At 42.0% G+C, this 18,586-nt stretch overlaps 1 protein-coding gene and 1 long non-coding RNA gene across 7 annotated transcripts in view; one reads left to right on the forward strand and one right to left on the reverse strand.

Moving 5' to 3' along the window:
- The window catches only part of TOX2 (TOX high mobility group box family member 2), a 270,950-nt gene extending 267,615 nt beyond the window's left edge, over positions 1 to 3,335 (forward strand). For all 6 annotated transcript variants that reach the window (XM_082226144.1, XM_082226141.1, XM_082226145.1 and 3 more), the window contains one exon: positions 2,149 to 3,335. In XM_082226144.1, the coding sequence (XP_082082270.1) occupies positions 2,149 to 2,185 (37 nt within the window). In that variant the 3' untranslated portion in view covers positions 2,186 to 3,335. The remainder of the gene's footprint in view (positions 1 to 2,148) is intronic.
- Positions 1 to 18,243, reverse strand: part of LOC309534451 — a 100,785-nt gene extending 82,542 nt beyond the window's left edge. The window contains exon 1 of the long non-coding RNA XR_014220738.1: positions 18,148 to 18,243. This is a non-coding gene — a long non-coding RNA (uncharacterized lncRNA). The remainder of the gene's footprint in view (positions 1 to 18,147) is intronic.
- Positions 18,244 to 18,586: the final 343 nt, after the last annotated feature.

Consider the following 18,586-nt stretch of genomic DNA (forward strand, 5'->3'; position numbering starts at 1 on the left):
TCATAGGAGATGTAGGCCAAAAACATCTGGAGGGCCAAGGTTGAGGAAGCCTGGTATAGATGGTCTGCAGAAATTTTGAGCCATCCACACACACCTTGCAATTTTTGCAACCTTGATTTGAAGCATGTTTATCATATAATTAGTGGGCACAAATAGCACAAAAGTTGCTTTGACTACTTTACTTATTGTATATTTTGGTTATCTAGTGGAACAAACCAGACCCATAAAGCTTCAGACATTTTGAAGGCTTAAACTGTAGCATCTCATCTCTAGCTGATGAGGCACAGATACTGGCTTTGGAAGGGCAATGTTTGAATGCATTGTTACTTGAGATTGTTGCTTGTCACAGGAACATGGAGAGTTCCATCCCCTGCAATACGATGCAGTTTCCTCTTTTGCATCCTCAGAGCTTCTTGTGAAAATGCTTCAGCACTATCAGGACTGTGTGCCAAATCTGAAGTGCAGCAGCGTCTGAGCAGCAGATCTTAGAACCTTGCCATCAATATTTGCTCTGTTACTTTACTCAGGCTTGTTCCATCCTAATAATGGTCATGACCGCTGGGTTTTTCTCATTAAAGGCTACTGCTGTGTTTATTTTCCTTCTCTGTTTATCAGACATTAGACCACTGAATAATTGTCAGCCGCTCTCATCTCTCACAGTTAATTATTGTTTACCCTTCCATGCCACCATGTATGATCTGCTCTCTGGGCATCTTAATCAAACTTTGTAATTTAGGCTGTGTTCTTTAAACCTTTTAGTCCAGAGTGGTCATGGGAGCACTCTGGGATAAGCAGCTTGAACAGAGCATTAGTCTGTGAAGCAAAGCACACAGACCTGCTGACTTGCATACAGTCAGTTTGTCCAAACAAAAACAGACTACACTAATTCATGATGGAGACTGGAAGATTCATTCCAAATTATTCAGTCTTTCAAATCACTTGAGTAAGTGAACAAACACCGTAAGAAAGGAGAGATAAAACATAGTAAGCGCACTTAGTTTGGATTCAATTATTTATAGCAATGCCCGTAATGTGTTTGGGAGAGTAGTTTGTAAAATTAATGAAGTTTTGGTACTAGAAGACCTCACTACTTTGTCTACGTATTAAATCTTTGCTGAGGATAGGAAGACAGAACATTTTAAACGCTGCTTATAAAAAAAGTACAGATAAGTGAATTATAAGAGACAATGTGATGGACATGATAGGATGCTGACTTCTTTTGCAAACAGATATATCAGTGAAGTGCTTCACTCTATTCTCATTATTCCTACTCCAGTGTTTTTGAGGGGAGGGTTAATATCCAGGGCACAAACCACCAAAGATTTGCTACCACAGAGAGCCAAATTTGGGGTGACAGTTATGGGCCAATCTATTTAAAGCTGTGTAATGGAGAGCAGGGGTCCAGTTTAAAAACAAAAGAGCTAAAAAGCCATGCAAGTGAGGGGTGCTTAAATTGCCCTGAAATCTCCAGTCTTTTACTTCCTTGTAGCCTCTTCTTCTCCTACCCCTTATGAGCTGAACTCATTCTCATGGTTTGGCAAAAAGATTAGATAGATAGATGACAGATAGATAGATAGATAGATAGATAGATAGATAGATAGATAGATATCATTAAATTAACGTAACAGGTTTTCATTACTTTGACATTTGTGTTTGTCCCTCACCTTGATTGAGTTGGCTATTCATAATCTGGCAAAAATAAATTGTTTCTGTTCTTTGAGAGGGCAACTTTTTTAAACATCCTTTTTCGAAGTCATAGTGTGCCGCTTCAATTTGCATTAGATCCAACAGCATACATACCATTGGTTTTGATTATTGTGTTTTGCACCTAAGATCTCTGTAATCATTATGAATTTCAAGCCAAGGAAAGAAGGATTGCCCTTTAATCTGCCTTCCCATCTATTTGTAACTTACAAGCACAGACGATCCTAATGCTGCTATCAAAAGCTTGGATAGTTGTATCCCACATTTTAAAAAAAATCCAGTTTGTGGCAATTACAGTATATAGCAAGTAGGGAATATATAAACCTATATACCAGTATGGAATATATTCTAGATGTGCCTGCTAGCCTGGTGGTTGTATTATGATTATGATTAATATTATTTTTCACAATCTCACCCATCCTCTTCCTTCTGTTTCTCTTACAGCATGCTGCCAAGGGACAAGTCACTCTACCTCACTTAAACCCTGACATCTCCATTCCGCAAAGGTGAAAAGGAAGGACATTTAAGAGGGTCTGTGATACAGGCTACCCAGATGGGCATCAAGCAAGTCACAAGGGCAAGAGAGCACCTCGCCTTTGGCTTCATATCCTGGCTCTGAGAGCAGCTTATTCCTTTCCTTCTCTTCTCCTCTTCCTCCTCCCTCCCTTTCTCCTTCTTCTCCGAAGTCCTATTGTACATGGAAGCCAACCTTGCATAAATCACAAAGAACAAAATTTACAAAGGACCACCCCCCCAACCCCACCTGCCTGCCCCGCGCGCCTTTCTCTGCTTGCCACCAGCTTAGCTATGGACCATTTTCCTAGCGAACTGCTTTTTAGATTCAGCACAGACCCGGGTGCCGCGCTCGCTCAGAGGCATTAGGCTTGGCTCAGCAGGAGGAGACACTCTTTCGATGACTTGCTAAATGGCACTAACCTTTGTGCAAGACAAATGTGAAGTCTGTTGTGAATATTGTACATGCGAAAGGCCTCAGATGTCTGGCAAAAAAAAAAATTAAATTTAAAAATTAAAAATTAGAACCTGTTGTTTGGAGGTTAGGTGGACAGAGCAGATGGGAAGCAGAAGTGCAAATATGAGAGGGAAACAATGTGAAAAGACCATGAAAAATATAATTTGTTGGATAGTTGTAAGTAGCTTAATAAATGTTTTAGAACTGTGCTAAAGACATCTTTAAGATTTTTTTGTGGAAGAAATTAGTAGTTTACTTTATAGTAAAAGCATTTTATATTAATTGTAGCACATTTTTTTAGTTATACATAGAATGGAGATGTGTATAAAAAGAAACAAACAAAAAAAAAACCCCTGCCAAACTCGTTTCTATTATTTGTACAGCAAGAAATGGACAGTTTATATCCATGTTATATGGCATTATTATATTTTTTTTCCAGCCATATGTCCATCTATTTAAAATTGCTGACAAGGATTTTTGTCTATTTATGAAAAAATTAGAAAGCAGATTACAGTTTATGAAAAGTGCGTTTTCCATGGTTTTTTTTTAATTATTTTTTTTATTTTCTTTGTGGTGCTGTTTATGCAGTACCTGCACATTTTGGCTCACAATGCTTATCTTACCTTTCTTTATAATAAAACATACAAAAAGTAGAAACAAAGCAGCCTCATTCTTTTGTGGAACACACACAGGTGCTGTTCTGTGTCGGTTCCGTGATGGAAGTGCCAACTGTTCGGAGACACAAAATACTGTTACATTTCATGTGCTGCCAAGTCCTGAGTGGCTAATGATGTACCTGCACAATGAAATGCAAGATCATAGGCTTAAGAACGGCCAGTGTGCTTTGCTACATTAGCTGGGGCCCTACAATCCTGCAGTCCTGCAATCCTGTGATCCCAAGAGGAAATAGGAAGCATGGTGCAGTGGGTGGAGTGAGTGGTCAAACACTGGAAAGAAAATCCTATGTCAGATATCCCCTCCCTGCTGGAAGGTTCTCCAACCCTTGTCCTACGGATGTTGGAATTTCAATATTGTTGTTTTGTTGGCATCTGTCTGTCTCACGAGACAATGGGGCGCATCTCTGGGACACTCCAGTCAAATCAAACCAATTGGCAGCACCAAAATGATCTCTCTGGGACACAAGCCTGGGCAGTGTGTATGGAGGTCCTGGGCTGTCCCAGATGACCAGACCACCACCCCCCACCTCAACTTCACTGATGTGGTCCAAATGAAAGTAGAGCAAAATGTTTGGCACCAGCTGGGCAGTAGGAGTTGCCAGGAGGAGGCATACAAGACACCATCCAACCGTCCTGGGGACTCCACCGGATTTGTGTAGGGTTTACTCCTTAGCCTTTTCTTCTCCTGAAGATATCCCACAAGGCAACATAGGTTCAGGGTCAGCATTGCCTTATCCTAGAGGGGCTACCTTCCCAAGCTGATGTGCTCCATCTGCCCTTACTCCAACAGTAGTAGGACCGGAAGGGGGGGTGTCCCAGGGATGGACTGCCGAAGGCATGGTCCAAAGCTCACAAACAGACACACATGCAAACTAGGGAGAAAACTATGGAGTTTTGTTCCCAGATGGAAGGAAATAAAAGAGAAAACGTGGGAAATTATAGAGATGCGCATGAGTGCCCTTCCACACATCTACTTTGATGGTTTCCCACCCCCTCCTTTAGGTCGCAGACACTTGTTTTCTGCCTTAAGAGATCTTACTGCAGTTACTTGCCCCAATTTCGTGGGCTTATGGCTTATGGATGACCAAGCATGTGTGGAGTTCCTCTACCAATGAAAATTTTCATTTTCACCTCAGTGGAAGGGGCAGCCCTATGCCAAACAAGGAAATGCATGCAAGGAGCTAGTGCCCTTCAGACTGAAAGTGAACAGGGAAACCAACAGAAGCGTCCTCTTAGACTTTTGAAAATAACACATTTACAGTCATACCTTGGGATACAGATGCTTCAGGTTGTGCATTTTCGGGTTGTGCACTGCACCGAACCCAGAAATACCGTTACTTCCGGGTTTTGGCGTTTGCGTGTGTGCAGAAGCGCCAAATCGCAACCCGCACGTGCGCAGACGTGGCGCTGCGGGTTGCAAACGTGCCTCCCGCACGGATCGCGTTCGCAACCTGAGCGTCCACTGTAAGCTTTCATGGCCTAGAGTCCACTTCATCAGGTGCATGATGCATTTGCTCAGTCAGGAGTTCATGTATTCTGGACTACAACTATTGTCTATTGGCAAAGCAACCTTGAGTCCACTCAAATATTTATTGGTTGGAACCATTGTGTGGAAAGTGTACTTGAGGTAAAAAAAGGTAAAGGACCCCTGGATGGTTAAGTCCAGTCAAAGGTGACTATGGGGTTTCTCGCTTTCAGGCCAAGGAAGCCGGCGCTTGTCCACAGACAGTTTTCTAGTACCACTGCGGTGGGAAGGTAAATAGTGTTTCTGTGCGCTCTGGCACTCATCACGGTCCTCCGTGTGCCAGTAGCAGTTTAGTCATGCTGGCCACATGACCCGGAAAACTGTCTGTGGACAAATGCTGGCTCCCTCAGCCTGAAAGTGAGATGAGCCCCGCAACCCCACAGTCACCTTTGACTGGACTTAACTGTCCAGGGGTCCTTTATCTTTACCTTTTTTACCTGAGGTCATTTTCTAATTGCAGTTTCAATGTCCTGATAATTGTAAAATCTTGGAGCTATGGTGTTCCTCCTCCCGTAATTCAGTGAATTAATCCTTTGTTGACATCTGCCATCCTTGGATTTTCTGAAAAGGGTGGATTGAGAGAAGACATGATTTCTGCATATGGTTGGGTCTGTTTAGGATCTGAATCCTATGCAAGTGAATCCAAAACACAAAAAGATCTAGGGGCACTATGCTTTTGGCAAAGAACCAGTCTTTTATCTGATATTTTGTGGTGGCAATGCATACTTCTCCCACTTCAAACCAAAGGGCATTCGTGTTGCAATCTTACTATCAACTTGATAAGCCTCTAAATTAAGCACTATTCACAAGTTGGAGAATTCAATGTATCTGCCTTGTTTACTTGTGTTCTACATAGCATGAACTGATAGATATAGTCATCTGCTGAATAATGCACTGTTCTTATCTGCCAAAATCAGGGAGAAAGTATAATGCCTATACAGTGGTACCTCTGGTTACGAACTTAATTGGTTCCGGAGGTTCATTCTTAACCTGAAACCGTTCTTCACCTGAGGTACCACTTTAGCTAATGGGGCTTCCCGCTGCCGCCACGCGATTTCTTTACTCATCCTGGGGCAAAGTTCTTAACCTGAGGTACTATTTCTGGGCTAGCTGAGTCTGTAACCTGAGGTGTTTGTAACCCGAGATACCACTGTACCTGGTCTTTTTTCGGCTACCACACAACCCACTTTTCTCAGTTTAGCAGTAATGTTTTAGATTCAAGTAATTGGATATAAGCCAGTTCTGCCCTGTCGATTTCAACAGAACAAGAGGTGTGTGTGCGCGCGCACACACACACAAAAAAACTATACCACATACAATTATAGATCACTGTTGAACAAATACAGACGTAAAATAAAACCAAAATAAATAAACAGATATGTGAGTGCAAGAAAGGTAGTGACTAGAACTATTCATAACGGACATAATGGTAAAAGAAGACACGCTTACAAAACATGAACCCTATTATACTGAGGGAAAGTAATTAAAGTATTCAAATGTCCTGAGTCACTTTATGAGCCATATTCAGTCATAGGTTGATGGCCGGGGGGAAGGGACGGGATGCTCCTTGACCGTGTTTCTCCCTGCTTGCAAACAAAATAAAGTCAGACCAAACAGGTATGAAAGCATCCTTTTTCCTTTAGCCCCTAAGGACTCTCAGCTTATTAGTTAGGTTTTTTCCTGGTAGGACAGTATCCCACACTTCAGTGTACTGAGTAGTAAGATTGGCCCTGTCTACATTTTTCCAAAGCTGGTGGTAATACTAGCTGCTATAAGCAGGTGCACTATCAAGTCTTTATTATACAATTTTTTGTTATGCTTGATACATATAGATAAGTGCTAATTGAGAAGTTGGTATAATGTGGCACTTCTTTCTCGGAATACCATTGCCCAAAGTTCTTGCAATCTAGTACAACCTCACTATGGGTGGAGGAATGATCCAATTTCTGAACTCCCTCCAGCACTTTGGGGATGGCAGATGAATTTATGTATGAGAGTCTTCTAGGAGTCAGAATAAGAGTCACTTGACTACAGTTAATTTAGCATACCTAAGTTGTGTCCCATTCTCCAAAAGCAAGAGCTATCAAAATCACTTCATTAGTCATTTCAGTAAAACTAAGGGTTTACAGCACAATTCTATACATGTTTACTCAGAAGTAAGTCCATTGAGTTCAAAGGGGCTTAAATCAAAGGTTAGTCTGTACAGGGTTTTAGTCTTAGACATGTAATTAAACTGAGCCCCCTTTTTTTAAGTAGCTCTGTTCTGTTCATGCTGTCACTTTGACATAAAATCAATGTTATCCTGATTTTTTAACATCAATTTCTTGCAAGCCTTTTTTTTTTTTGCTTGCCAGTGTTGGAAACCTTTGTAGTTGGGCTTTCTAAGGAAAAAGAAAAACAGCACTGAGGTCATACCCAAGTAAGTATTATTTTCACAATTGTCCGAAACGTTTATTTCCGTTTTTCATTTCTTTTGACTTCGCTATGCAGCACAAAAATATATGCTCCCAGGCTCTGAGCCTAATTTCAAATAATTATTAGCAAACAAACATTTTGCTCATTAGAGGCCTGTCAATAAAGCATGATGCACGACAGGCTAATCCAAGTAAATCCACCTGACTGTTAAGATCAACACTGTTTTGAATGACTTGTTATACCTCCATAGGAGTAATCCAGTTCCAGGCACCTGTCACCACCTCACCTAACCACATTGCTAATGCAATGTGTGACACAGCCATGACCTATGAATATCTGAATATGCAGGAGCTCATTCACTCAAATTTTTATTTATTTATTTACTACTACAGTGGTACCTCGGGTTAAGTACTTAATTCGTTCTGGAGGTCCATTCTTAACCTGAAACTGTTCTTAACCTGAAGCACCACTTTAGCTAACGGGGCCTCCCACTGCAGCCGCGCCGCCAGAGCACGATTTCTGTTCTCATCCTGAAGCAAAGTTCTTAACCCGAGGTACTATTTCTGGGTTAGCGGAGTCTGTAACCTAAGCGTATGTAACCTGAAGTGTATGTAACCTGAGGTACCACTGTACTATTATATTTATTTATATCCCACTCCCCCCCAAAAAAAACTGAGACAAAAATTAAAACAATATGGATAAAACACAGGAAGCCAAACATATACAAAGTATAATCATTAACAGATAATCAACTATATTAGAATTAAAACAATATAAAAATCTATTTCAATGTTTTTAAGAATTCTTTTTTAAAGTCCAGAGAGGAGATTTATAAGTAACTCAGGCTCGAGTGTCCCCGTTACAAACAACATTAGGTGGAGCCCTGTTGTATCAGCCCAAAGACTTATCTAATCTAGCATCTTGTTCACACAAGGGTCAATCAGATGCCTATGGGAATCCTGCCAGCTGAACATGAGCACAGCAGTGATTCCTAGCAACTGGTATTACTTCCTCCATCAAAAAAAGAGGGGCGTATGACTCATTCACCACAGAAATTGAATCAGTACTTGGTAAACAATGCCTGCCTCTGTGAGCCACTCAAAGAGCATATATATAGGTTAAGAGCTGGCAATACAAATTCCATAATAAATAAGTGGGGCCAATGGTATAGCTGGCAGTCAACAGCACACACATGCACTCAAATGCTGCAGAGATCTCAGATTAGCAAAGCTTCCCCAGAAAGCAAATTTCCTAGAAGACTGGCCAGTGTTGTGTGGCTGAAATCCATTTGCATGCCCCAGGAGAGCAGGCAAGCAGAACCATCATAGCAAAGCCTCTTTTTTTAAGGGCATCCTTCTCCGTGTAGTGGAGCCCCATTCTTAGCAAGCAGAAGACAAAGCTGTTAAGCAAAAAAGGCATAAATCCCTTTGGATGCTAAATGATAGCCAGTGAAGCTTGCAGTCGTGCATCACACCTCCCCTCCCTTTACCGCTATTGATCCGAATCCCATTTTTTAAATTAAAAAAAACCCCAGGAACTTGGAAAGGTAAGAAAAGCTACCGCAAAACTGAGCAGTTACATTCAGACACAGTAGAATTTCATGCATCCAGCAATTAAATGTGTTAACTGCAGAATCCATTTACTGAAGTAAAACATGGATATGAAGTTAAAATCTACACAGAGATGTGTGGTCTGGAAATGAACTTGTCATTAAGCCAAAGCAATCCATGAACTTAAACATCAAGGATGGATGGAATTGCAGCCAGGGCAAAAAAACTGAAATCCTTGAGTATATACCGGTACATATATTTTAAGCAGACATCATTTGCTCCTTATTTACACAGTGAAAGCACTTATCCAAACAATTCAGAGTTAGAGTGTGGAATTTGCTCAAACAAGAGGGTCACCAACTTGGATGGCTTTAAAAGAATATTTGATCAATTCGTGGAGGATAAGCCTATCAATGGCTAGTAGCCACAAAGGCAATGTTCTGCCTCCATTGTTGCATACTGTCTATACTGTATACTACTTGCGGGGAATCATTCAGGTGACAGGTCTTGCCTGTGGGCTTCCTAGAGTCAACTGGCCACTATGAGAACCATATGCTGGACTAGGTGGGCATTTGACCATCTCCAATAGGACCTTTATTGTGTTCTTATGCTAAAGGTAAAGGGACCCCTGACCATTAGCTCCAGTCGCAGACGACTCTGGGGTTGCGGCACTCATCTCGCTTTATTGGCCAAGGGAGCCAGTGTACAGCTTCTGGGTCATGTGGCCAGCATGACTAAGCCGCTTCTGGTGAACCAGAGCAGCGCACAGAAACGCCGTTTACCTTCCCGCCGGAGTGATACCTCTTTATCTACTTGCACTTCGATGTGCTTTCAAACTGCTAGGTGGGCAGGAGCAGGGACCGAACAATGGGAGCTCACCCTGTTGCGGGGATTCAAACCACCAACCTATTGATCGGCAAACCCTAGGCTCTGTGGTTTAACCCACAGCGCCACCCGCGTCATTCTTATGCTAGTCTGCATTATTTCTATAGCAATGCAATTTCCAAAAGAAGAAGAAAAGCCCTTGCTTCTGCAAACCTTCAAGTGAAGATGGTTTGTTTGGATGGCCCCTGGCTTCCTTGTCCCAGTTGACAGAAAGGCTGCAAACAAAGGATTAGAAAAAGCAGCGGACAAAGTTGACATGGAGCTTGTCAACATGGACTGCTTTGGTCTGTGTCCCTAGGCTGCTCTGTTGCTATGGAGCTCAGCACCAGAAAAGCAGTTCCAGATTATACAGAGGGTTTGGAGAAATCATTACATATCTATAGAGTCCAGCTATTTTTCATAGTAGAGCAAGGCTGAGCTGTGATCTATTATCATTGTCTGCTCTTGCTTCCTAGTTGTTGTTTTTAACCCCATAAGATTTCCTTTATATAACATGGGATATCTTGTGTTATTAACATCAATAAAGGTCAATGGATACATTCAGTAGGGCGCATCCCTATTGTTACTGCAGCAGCATTCCATATGTATTGATAAATGTATTATTGCAATCTAAATTTCTTTTCAAGAATAACTCGGTACAAACTCTGCAATACCATTTGCAAAGTAAGGATTGCTGAATATTGAACTACAAGTAGAAAGTCAAGTGGTCATGTTCTTTGTCGCAGAACCATCTTAGAATGGATGGTAAAGTTTTGAAAGAAGAAAGGAAACTTCTTTTGTATATTTTCTACATGAAGGATATGTTTATCCCTGAAAAAGCAGGATTCAGAAAAAGATGGAAGGAAGTCATTTCACCTTAGAGATGTGTGTAATCTTCTGTTTCAGGGCAGCCCAACTTTTCATACCAAGTGGGTTACAAGAGTTCTTCAGCACAGAGCCTGTGGGCCACACGCTACCTTGTTGAGGGAGGGAGGCCAAACTCTTATGCCCCACAGCCCTCGCACTGCCTTCCTAAGGAGGTGCAAGGCTCTGCCAGGGTCCCAGAGCCCTCCCATCTTCTTCCCAAAGCTGAGAAAGTGCTAACTAGGCTTTGGGAATGAGACTGGAGGACTCTAGGACCCTGTCAGAGCCATCATGCTGCCTTCCCAAAGCCCAGCACCTTGCTTATTCAGTTTTGGGAAGGCAGAGCGAGGGCTGGTGGGGAGGGGGATGTCAAATGTTGCTGAGGGCTGCCAAAAAGGCACTGAGGGCTACATGAGGCTCTTGGGCTGCATGTTGGACCACCTATTAAAACTGTTTTATTTCCATGAGTGTGTCCATGTTATTGAAGAGTAGCTTTGAGTGCTTGGCACACACATCTATAATATTCTGTGCCATTTCTGTGATCCTAGGCTTCATTGCACATCCCATGTAACATGTAAATTTGTGCTATAACTTTGGGGTTCCAGTTAGCTTTGTTTTGTTGTCCTGTTTTGCACAGTGCAGCGAGTCAAACAATGCAAACATGCACACTTCTGGAGAGACGCTCATACAAGCTTTGCTCCTCGCTGCTCCTTTTTACTGCCACACTGCACTGAGCTAAAGCAAAATTTGTCTTAGCACACCATCCAAAAGGAGCCTCGGGATTTAGCTCCCTCCTCATAAACCATAGGCTGCAGCCATGAGTTCCAGTTCAGATGATGCACTAAGCTAAACCACTGCTTAGCTCAGTTTGAGGCAGTATTCAAAGCAACCTACAAAAGCTCCTTCCTGGAAGCCCATAGTTTGGGTTTTTCATGGCATGAGACCCAGGTCTTTATGTTGCTTTTGATTTTAGGGCTTTGTGTTTCAATATTTATTGTAAGCCCCCCAGAGAACTTGATGTTATGGGGCAGCATAGAAAGTCGTATTTTTAAAAAAATAAACCAAAAAGGAGAAGTGGGTTCTGGATTCTTTAGCTATTTTAACAGGAATTGTTATTTGTTTGCTTGCTTGTTTCAAGCACTTAAAATAACTTGTGAACATACAATTAATTAGGCTAAAGTGGCACCACTAGTTTGTAATTCAAGTGGTTGTTACTTCCTTTAAAAAAAAGTGTGACCCAAATGATCTGATGGAGATGGATTTTATTTTATTATTGTAAAAATGCATGTCCCTCACCTTCTCTTTTGTAAGACCTCAAAGCAGCTAATGACAAAATCCATTAAAAACAGTAAGCATCTATCAAGCATTGAACAAAAGCAGGCTGCAACTGTTTAGACAATCAGTCAAATAAAAAGAAAAGAGGCAGCAACAGATCGGTAGAAAACGGGAATAATAGAGAAGTAGGAGAAGCTAAACCAAACATAAAGCAGTCACTGATAAAGGCCTTTCCTTTAGGGATGGGAGAGAAATTCAGTTTGCATTTGAAGCTGAATTTATCAAATTCACTTTCCCAAATGATTTGAGAACCAAACTACAACTACCCTTTGAAGTTCACACTTACCTGAACTTTGTCATGCATCTCTTCATGGAAAGGCATATTTTAGGAGAAAGTGGAATTGAAAATGAAAACATTGGTTAAAATAACATACAAAAATGCATTATATTAAGGTAAAATGCTTGTAAAAATGTGTACGTTAGTCAAAACTGCATACAAAAATGTGTTTATTAGGAGAAGATTGCACTAAAATGCTGAAGATTATCCCAAGGATTTAAAAACAAGGATGTTGCTGAAGAAATATTGAGAACTGAATTTAAGCCTGGAAAAATGAGAAATCGAAAGAACTGAGATTGATAGATCCTCAGTTGGTAGAGCATGAAACTCTTAATCTCAGGGTTGTGGGTTCAAGGCCCATGTTGGGCAAAATACTCCTCATGGTCCCTTCCAACTCTGCAATCCTGTAATTCTATGGTACATACCTACTCTCTTTCAAAACAAACAAAAATCAGCAGATGTTCACCAAGCATCTAGAAGAGCTCGGTTTTCAGGCTCAGGCTTCATTGGAGAGCACTGATGCTATGACCGAGAAGTCCCTAGTCCTCATGGACACTTACCATACTTCAGTCATCAAGGGAATATGGAGAAGGGCCTTAGATGTTTGAACACAACACATGGGGTTACATAAGAGAGAAGGTACCCAGGTCCTAATCCATTTAAGGCTTTTAAGGCAATCACATAAGAAATGTCCTGCAGGATCAGGCCAAAGGCCCATCTAGCTCCGCATCCTGCTCTAACATTGGCCAACCAGATGCAAGTCAGACCTAAGTGTAGCAACACTTTCCCCATTCCCAATGCCCAGCAGTTTTGCACTGGATTTGGCCAAGACCCAAACCAAATCAAGCAAGTTTGGAGGAATTCAGGCATAGGATGAATCAATAGATTGGCTCATCAATCTGCTATAGATTGGGTTGTATAGCACAGAACAATCCTTAGCTGTTCGGGAATGGAAAAGCAAGCAGGCCACAGAGGCAGGCACTGAATAGGGAAATTCCATAAAATGGCTTTGACCTTTACTGACAGCTACGGATGATGTCCAGACCTTTGGATGTGTACTGGAAAGAGGACTTAGAAGGCTCATGGTTCTTGTGAAATACACAATCTTGCAATGGTGGCCAACTTCTTTGGGAAGTACACCACAGCAAGTCCCAAGTATGAGCAGCGTGTGGAAAGTTCATTTTAAAAATGAATCAGTTCCAGTTCACCTCCTTCAAAAAGGAACTAATTCCATCCACAGTTCAATTCACAATTAATTCATGTCGCCTGTGGCATTTCCCCCCAGCTTTCAGGATTTTAAACTATACTTTAAAAGTATGAAATATATGTGAGAAGAAAAAGAAAACATCAAAGCTCCTACACAGGGTGATGCCAAATAAAGCAATTGTTTTATATTTATTTGTTTCAGCATTTATGATATTTTTAACTTAAGCGACAGCATCCCTTTTCTGATAGGTACAAATAGTAAATGCAGTGGCCACAACCAAGCAGAGTGCAATGCAATGAAATTCCTACATATAAAGATTGAATTGAAATTGAATTAAAAATTGCCCAGAGCTTCATCATGGAAGAGACTTTCTCCACTTTCAGTTTACCTGGAAATTACAGGAACTATTTTTATGTGTAATTCAGAGGGTTGCTTTTTTAATCAATTCAGTGAATTGGTTAATCTGAATTAGTTTAGTTGAAGCTCTGTGATGAGGGCTGCAGAGCTGAGAACTGTTGAAACTATTTGCCCAGTGAGGTCTATGAGATTCAAGAAGCATCCTGCTCAAGGAAAATAATGGTAGATAAGCACTAGCAAAAACTTAAGATGAGTCAATGGTTACCCAATTAATTTTATTATGCAAGCTGCTTTTCTGTTGAAAGGCATTTAAATATTCTCAATTAAAAAATAATTATGTAGCCCACCATCTGTGGTTTGTATGAGCTCCTGCTTAAAAATATAGGCAGTCTTGTCAAGGTCCACCTAGCAGAGCAATCTTTGCAAGAAACTCCTGGTAACCAGCAGGTACCAAATGGATGTCTTAAAAAATGGTATTTTAAAAACAAATTAAAGGAAAGTAAATGGTCTAAACCACAGAGCCTAGGGCTTGCCGATCGGAAGGTTGGTGGTTCAAATCCACACGATGGGGTGAGCTCCTGTTGCTCGGTCCCTGCTCCTGCCCACCTAGCAGTTCGAAAGCATGTCAAAGTGCAAGTAGATAAATAGGTACCGCTCTGGCGGGAAGGTAAACGGCGTTTCCGTGCACTGCTCTGGTTCACCAGAAGTGGCTTAGTCATGCTGGCCACATGACCCGGAAGTTGTACGCTGGCTCCCTCAGCCTATAGAGCAAGATGAGCGTGCAACCCCAGAGTCGACCGCGACTGGACCTAACGATCAGGGTACCTTTATCTTATTAAAATGATGCTCAAGGTGGATTAAGTAACTGTAAAATCCGAATGGCATAGCTCCAGATTAAGTTTATTGTACTTACGTAGTTCCCACTGAAATCAAATGGACTAAGGCCATAAATCACTTGCTCCATTGATTTCAATGGGAACTAAGTTCAACTTAACTTAGTGGTGCATCGTCCTTGCTGTGTGTGCTTCACTAAAGCTGGAGTATATAGATTTAAACTAGTTTTGTCATATTGACCTCCAGGGATTTATCAGCTGGAATTAATATATTCTCCCTTCATTGTGTTTGTCTATGATGATGGCACATTTTGCTTTTGTTTGCTTGTTGAACTGAATTTTAAAACAGAGAGCGGTCATGGCATCTACTAGGGCTCAAAAGGTAAGGAGCTGAGACAGCAACAAAGGAGAGCCAAAACTGTCTCCTCCTTGACTTTTGCTGCTGTGGCATTCCTCTGGGTCATCCCTCCCCATAGAATCCCCCTTAAATGTTGCTACATATAGCATTTTCCTCTGCATTTTGACTATATGGAATGGAATGGTAGAAGTGCAAAGGGGTGGGGGGGCATTTTGGCCCAGCCTCAGTATAAACACACCCACAGAAATTCTGCATTTAAAAATTATTTATCTAGCTAGATATTTCTGTGCTATCCTTCACCATATAGTCATGACAGGGGGAGTGCAGAATATATTAAAACCTACCAAGACATATTTCTACAACCAGTTAGAGCACCAGCAGAAAAGCAAACCCAGCACAAACTAAAATAAAAACAACAAAACTCTAAAATAGCAGTGGGTACCGTATACAAAACTGACCTCAAACAAATCACACCACCTCACTTCCCAAAGCCTGGCTTGCTTAATTTATAAAATTGCAGTTAGCGATGTTAGCAATGCAGTTAGGAAAGTATAGAATTAGGCAATGTGATGCAGAGCATCTCCCATCTTAGCTTCAGACCACCGCTTTGTTATGCCTCCTGCCTAAGACCATTACATGAAAATAAATCCCACTGCAATCAATAAGGCTTCCTTCAACATGGTAGGCTTAGGAGAAAGGTCCATGCGCAAAGTCTAGAGCCAGGCAAGGCGGCAGCACAGAGGACACCAGGGCATGACACTGCGCAAGAAAAGTGTCACTTGCAGTCACTTGGCTAATAGCACACAGAACAATTAAGAGGCGCAGTCGGAGATCTTGCTAATTGCATTTGGATTATGGAGAGTTAATTAATTATATTGTGGAATTAAGGTAAATGTCATGCAGGATTTAACAACTCTCATTGCTAGCTCTGCTGCAATAAGTAAACTGTTTAAGTCACGGTGCACTGAATTGCTGGGTTCCTCATTATTCACCAAGCTGCTGCTCCTGAACAGACAGAAACATCCTTATTAGAATGTGGCACTGTCCTGTTCCAAGCTGTTCTTAATTGCCAGGTACAGAAAGAAGGGGGAACACCACACCTGTTGAGCAGGGATCGCAGGGGGCACAGGTGAGGATCACCAGGGCAGGGTGGAATTCAGCTTTGGCTGCCAGGTGTCTGGGTTCTTCCAGCCCTGATTATGCTACTACACAGATCTTATAGGCATATTGTGTGCAACATTACACTGACAGCAGTTCATTGATCAGGTGCCCCATTTAAACTCACCCCACCTCCCTGCTTCAAACCATTCATGACAGTGGTAGCCAACATGGTGCCCACCCAGGTGTTTTGGAATACAGCTCCCAGCAGCCTGAGCCAGCATGGCCAATGGACAAGGATGATGGGGGTTGTAATCCAGAAGGTGGGAGTTGTAATCCAGAACATCTGGAAGGCACCACACTGACTACCCCTAATGTACCCACCTTTATGTATGCATGCATGCATGACACGTCCAATACATTTTGCTGCCCGAGGCAGAGCAGCAAATAGCACTTCCCTACTGTTCCTGTCAGGGAGGTGCATAGATTGCCCACAGCTAGCGACTTTACTTTGGCACCTGAGAAAAGTGCCTTGCTTTAGGAATAAATATTCCTCAAGTGCCTCTCCTTGAAATAACAATACAACAATAATACATTAAATAATGACATTAAATAATGACATTAAATAATTTCATGACTCCCCAAGTCACCTAATGGTAGGGCCGGCACTGTGTTGTTGTTGTTTAGTCGTTTAGTCGTGTCCGACTCTTCGTGACCCCATGGACCAGAGCACGCCAGGCACTTCTGTCCTCCACTGCCTCCCGCAGTTTGATCAAACTCATGCTAGTAGCTTCAAGAACACCATCCAACCATCTCATTCTCTGTCGTCCCCTTCTCCTTGTGCCCTCCATCTTTCCCAACATCAGGGTCTTTTCCAGGGAGTCCTCTCTTCTCATGAGGTGGCCAAAGTATTGGAGCCTCAGCTTCACGATCTGTCCTTCCAGTGAGCACTCAGGGCTGATTTCCTTCAGAATGGAGAGGTTTGATCTTCTTGCAGTCCATGGGACTCTCAAGAGTCTCCTCCAGCACCATAATTCAAAAGCATCAATTCTTCGGCGATCAGCCTTCTTTATGGTCCAGCTCTCACTTCCATACATCACTACTGGGAAAACCATGGCTTTTACTATACGGACCTTTGTTGGCAAGGTGATGTCTCTGCTTTTTAAGATGTTGTCTAGGTTTGCCATCGCCTTTCTCCCAAGGAGCAGGCGTCTTTTAATTTCGTAACTGCTGTCACCATCTGCAGTGATCAGGGCCGGCACTGTATTTGTTTGCTTTCACACTAACTGCATTTATATATTGCCACTCTGCCAATGCACTCAAGGTAATTTACATTTCAAAATAATGTCTTACAAAATAAGAGATGTGATAGAAAAATGGACAAGAAAGAAAAGAAAATATACAAATTTAGCAACCATGGTCACAGATTGGAGAGGGAAGGAAACAAATAGCAGGTAGTCCCAGCTAGACCAGTGAAGGGGGGAAGTCTGTCTCTGATGCAGCCAGATGGAATGGCTGCTGGAAGGTACAATTTCGAGAGCACCCATGTTTCTGATCCAGCTTTTTGGGTTCTGCGTGCTGAATTAATATAATACACCATGGCGTGGGCCAAAATATGCTAGGTAGGTTTGCTTTAACAAACACGGCAAACATTTCCCATGTATTATATGAGTAGGGCTTTTTTCAGCCGGAACTCAGTTTCGGCACCTCTCAGGTGTGCACTATTGCCATTACAATAGAACAAGGGGGGTGTTCATGGTGAGTTCCAGTACCTCTTCTTCTATAAAATAGCACTGAATATGAGGTGTGAAAAAGAAGCATTCTCAAAACACAGTTTTGGTAATGCTGTTTGATTTTAAATATATGCAGAAGTCGGCCTTCCAAAGTTTCTGAGAACCTCCCCACCTTCTATTTCAAAATATGAAATGGCACCTCCTGCAGTTCACATATCTGTAAGTTGCCTTGAGCTCCTGTCAGAGGCAGCGTATATATGAACATATAAAACTAACAACAACAATATCTACACATGGCATGGGAGCCATTTTCCTGTAACACATAGCTACCAGATGTGAAGAAGCAAACTGGGGCTGAAGGGTGTTACAGGCCAAAATACCTGGGAAGCCTCTGCTTGGGGAAGGCTGGTCTATCTCATCCGTCCTTCCATATTTTCTCCCTTTCTTTCTGTTATGTACTAAGCTTGGATCCCAGAACAATAGGCAATTAGGATCCTAGAATGCAACAACTGATTGGCTTGCAGGAGACCTATCAGGCTCCAGGAGGAAGCTAATCAACCTATTAGGCTGGTAGGATCGTAGAATGCAACAACTGATTGGTCTGCAGGAGAAGACCAATCAGGCTCCAGGAGGGAAGCAGAATCAACCAATCAGATGGGACTCATTGTGTAAATAATGTATATAAAAACCTGAGGTTTGGGGGGGGGGGGATTAAATCACTGTTTTACAAGTTGCAATAAAGAGCATGAAATCACTACAGGACTAAGTATATTTCACTTTCTGGCACCAGTTTCCAAAAACATCACCCCCAAAAGCTTT

This window comes from Podarcis vaucheri (genome assembly GCF_965113315.1).
Source record: "Podarcis vaucheri genome assembly, chromosome: 6".
NCBI classification, from domain to species: domain Eukaryota; kingdom Metazoa; phylum Chordata; class Lepidosauria; order Squamata; family Lacertidae; genus Podarcis; species Podarcis vaucheri.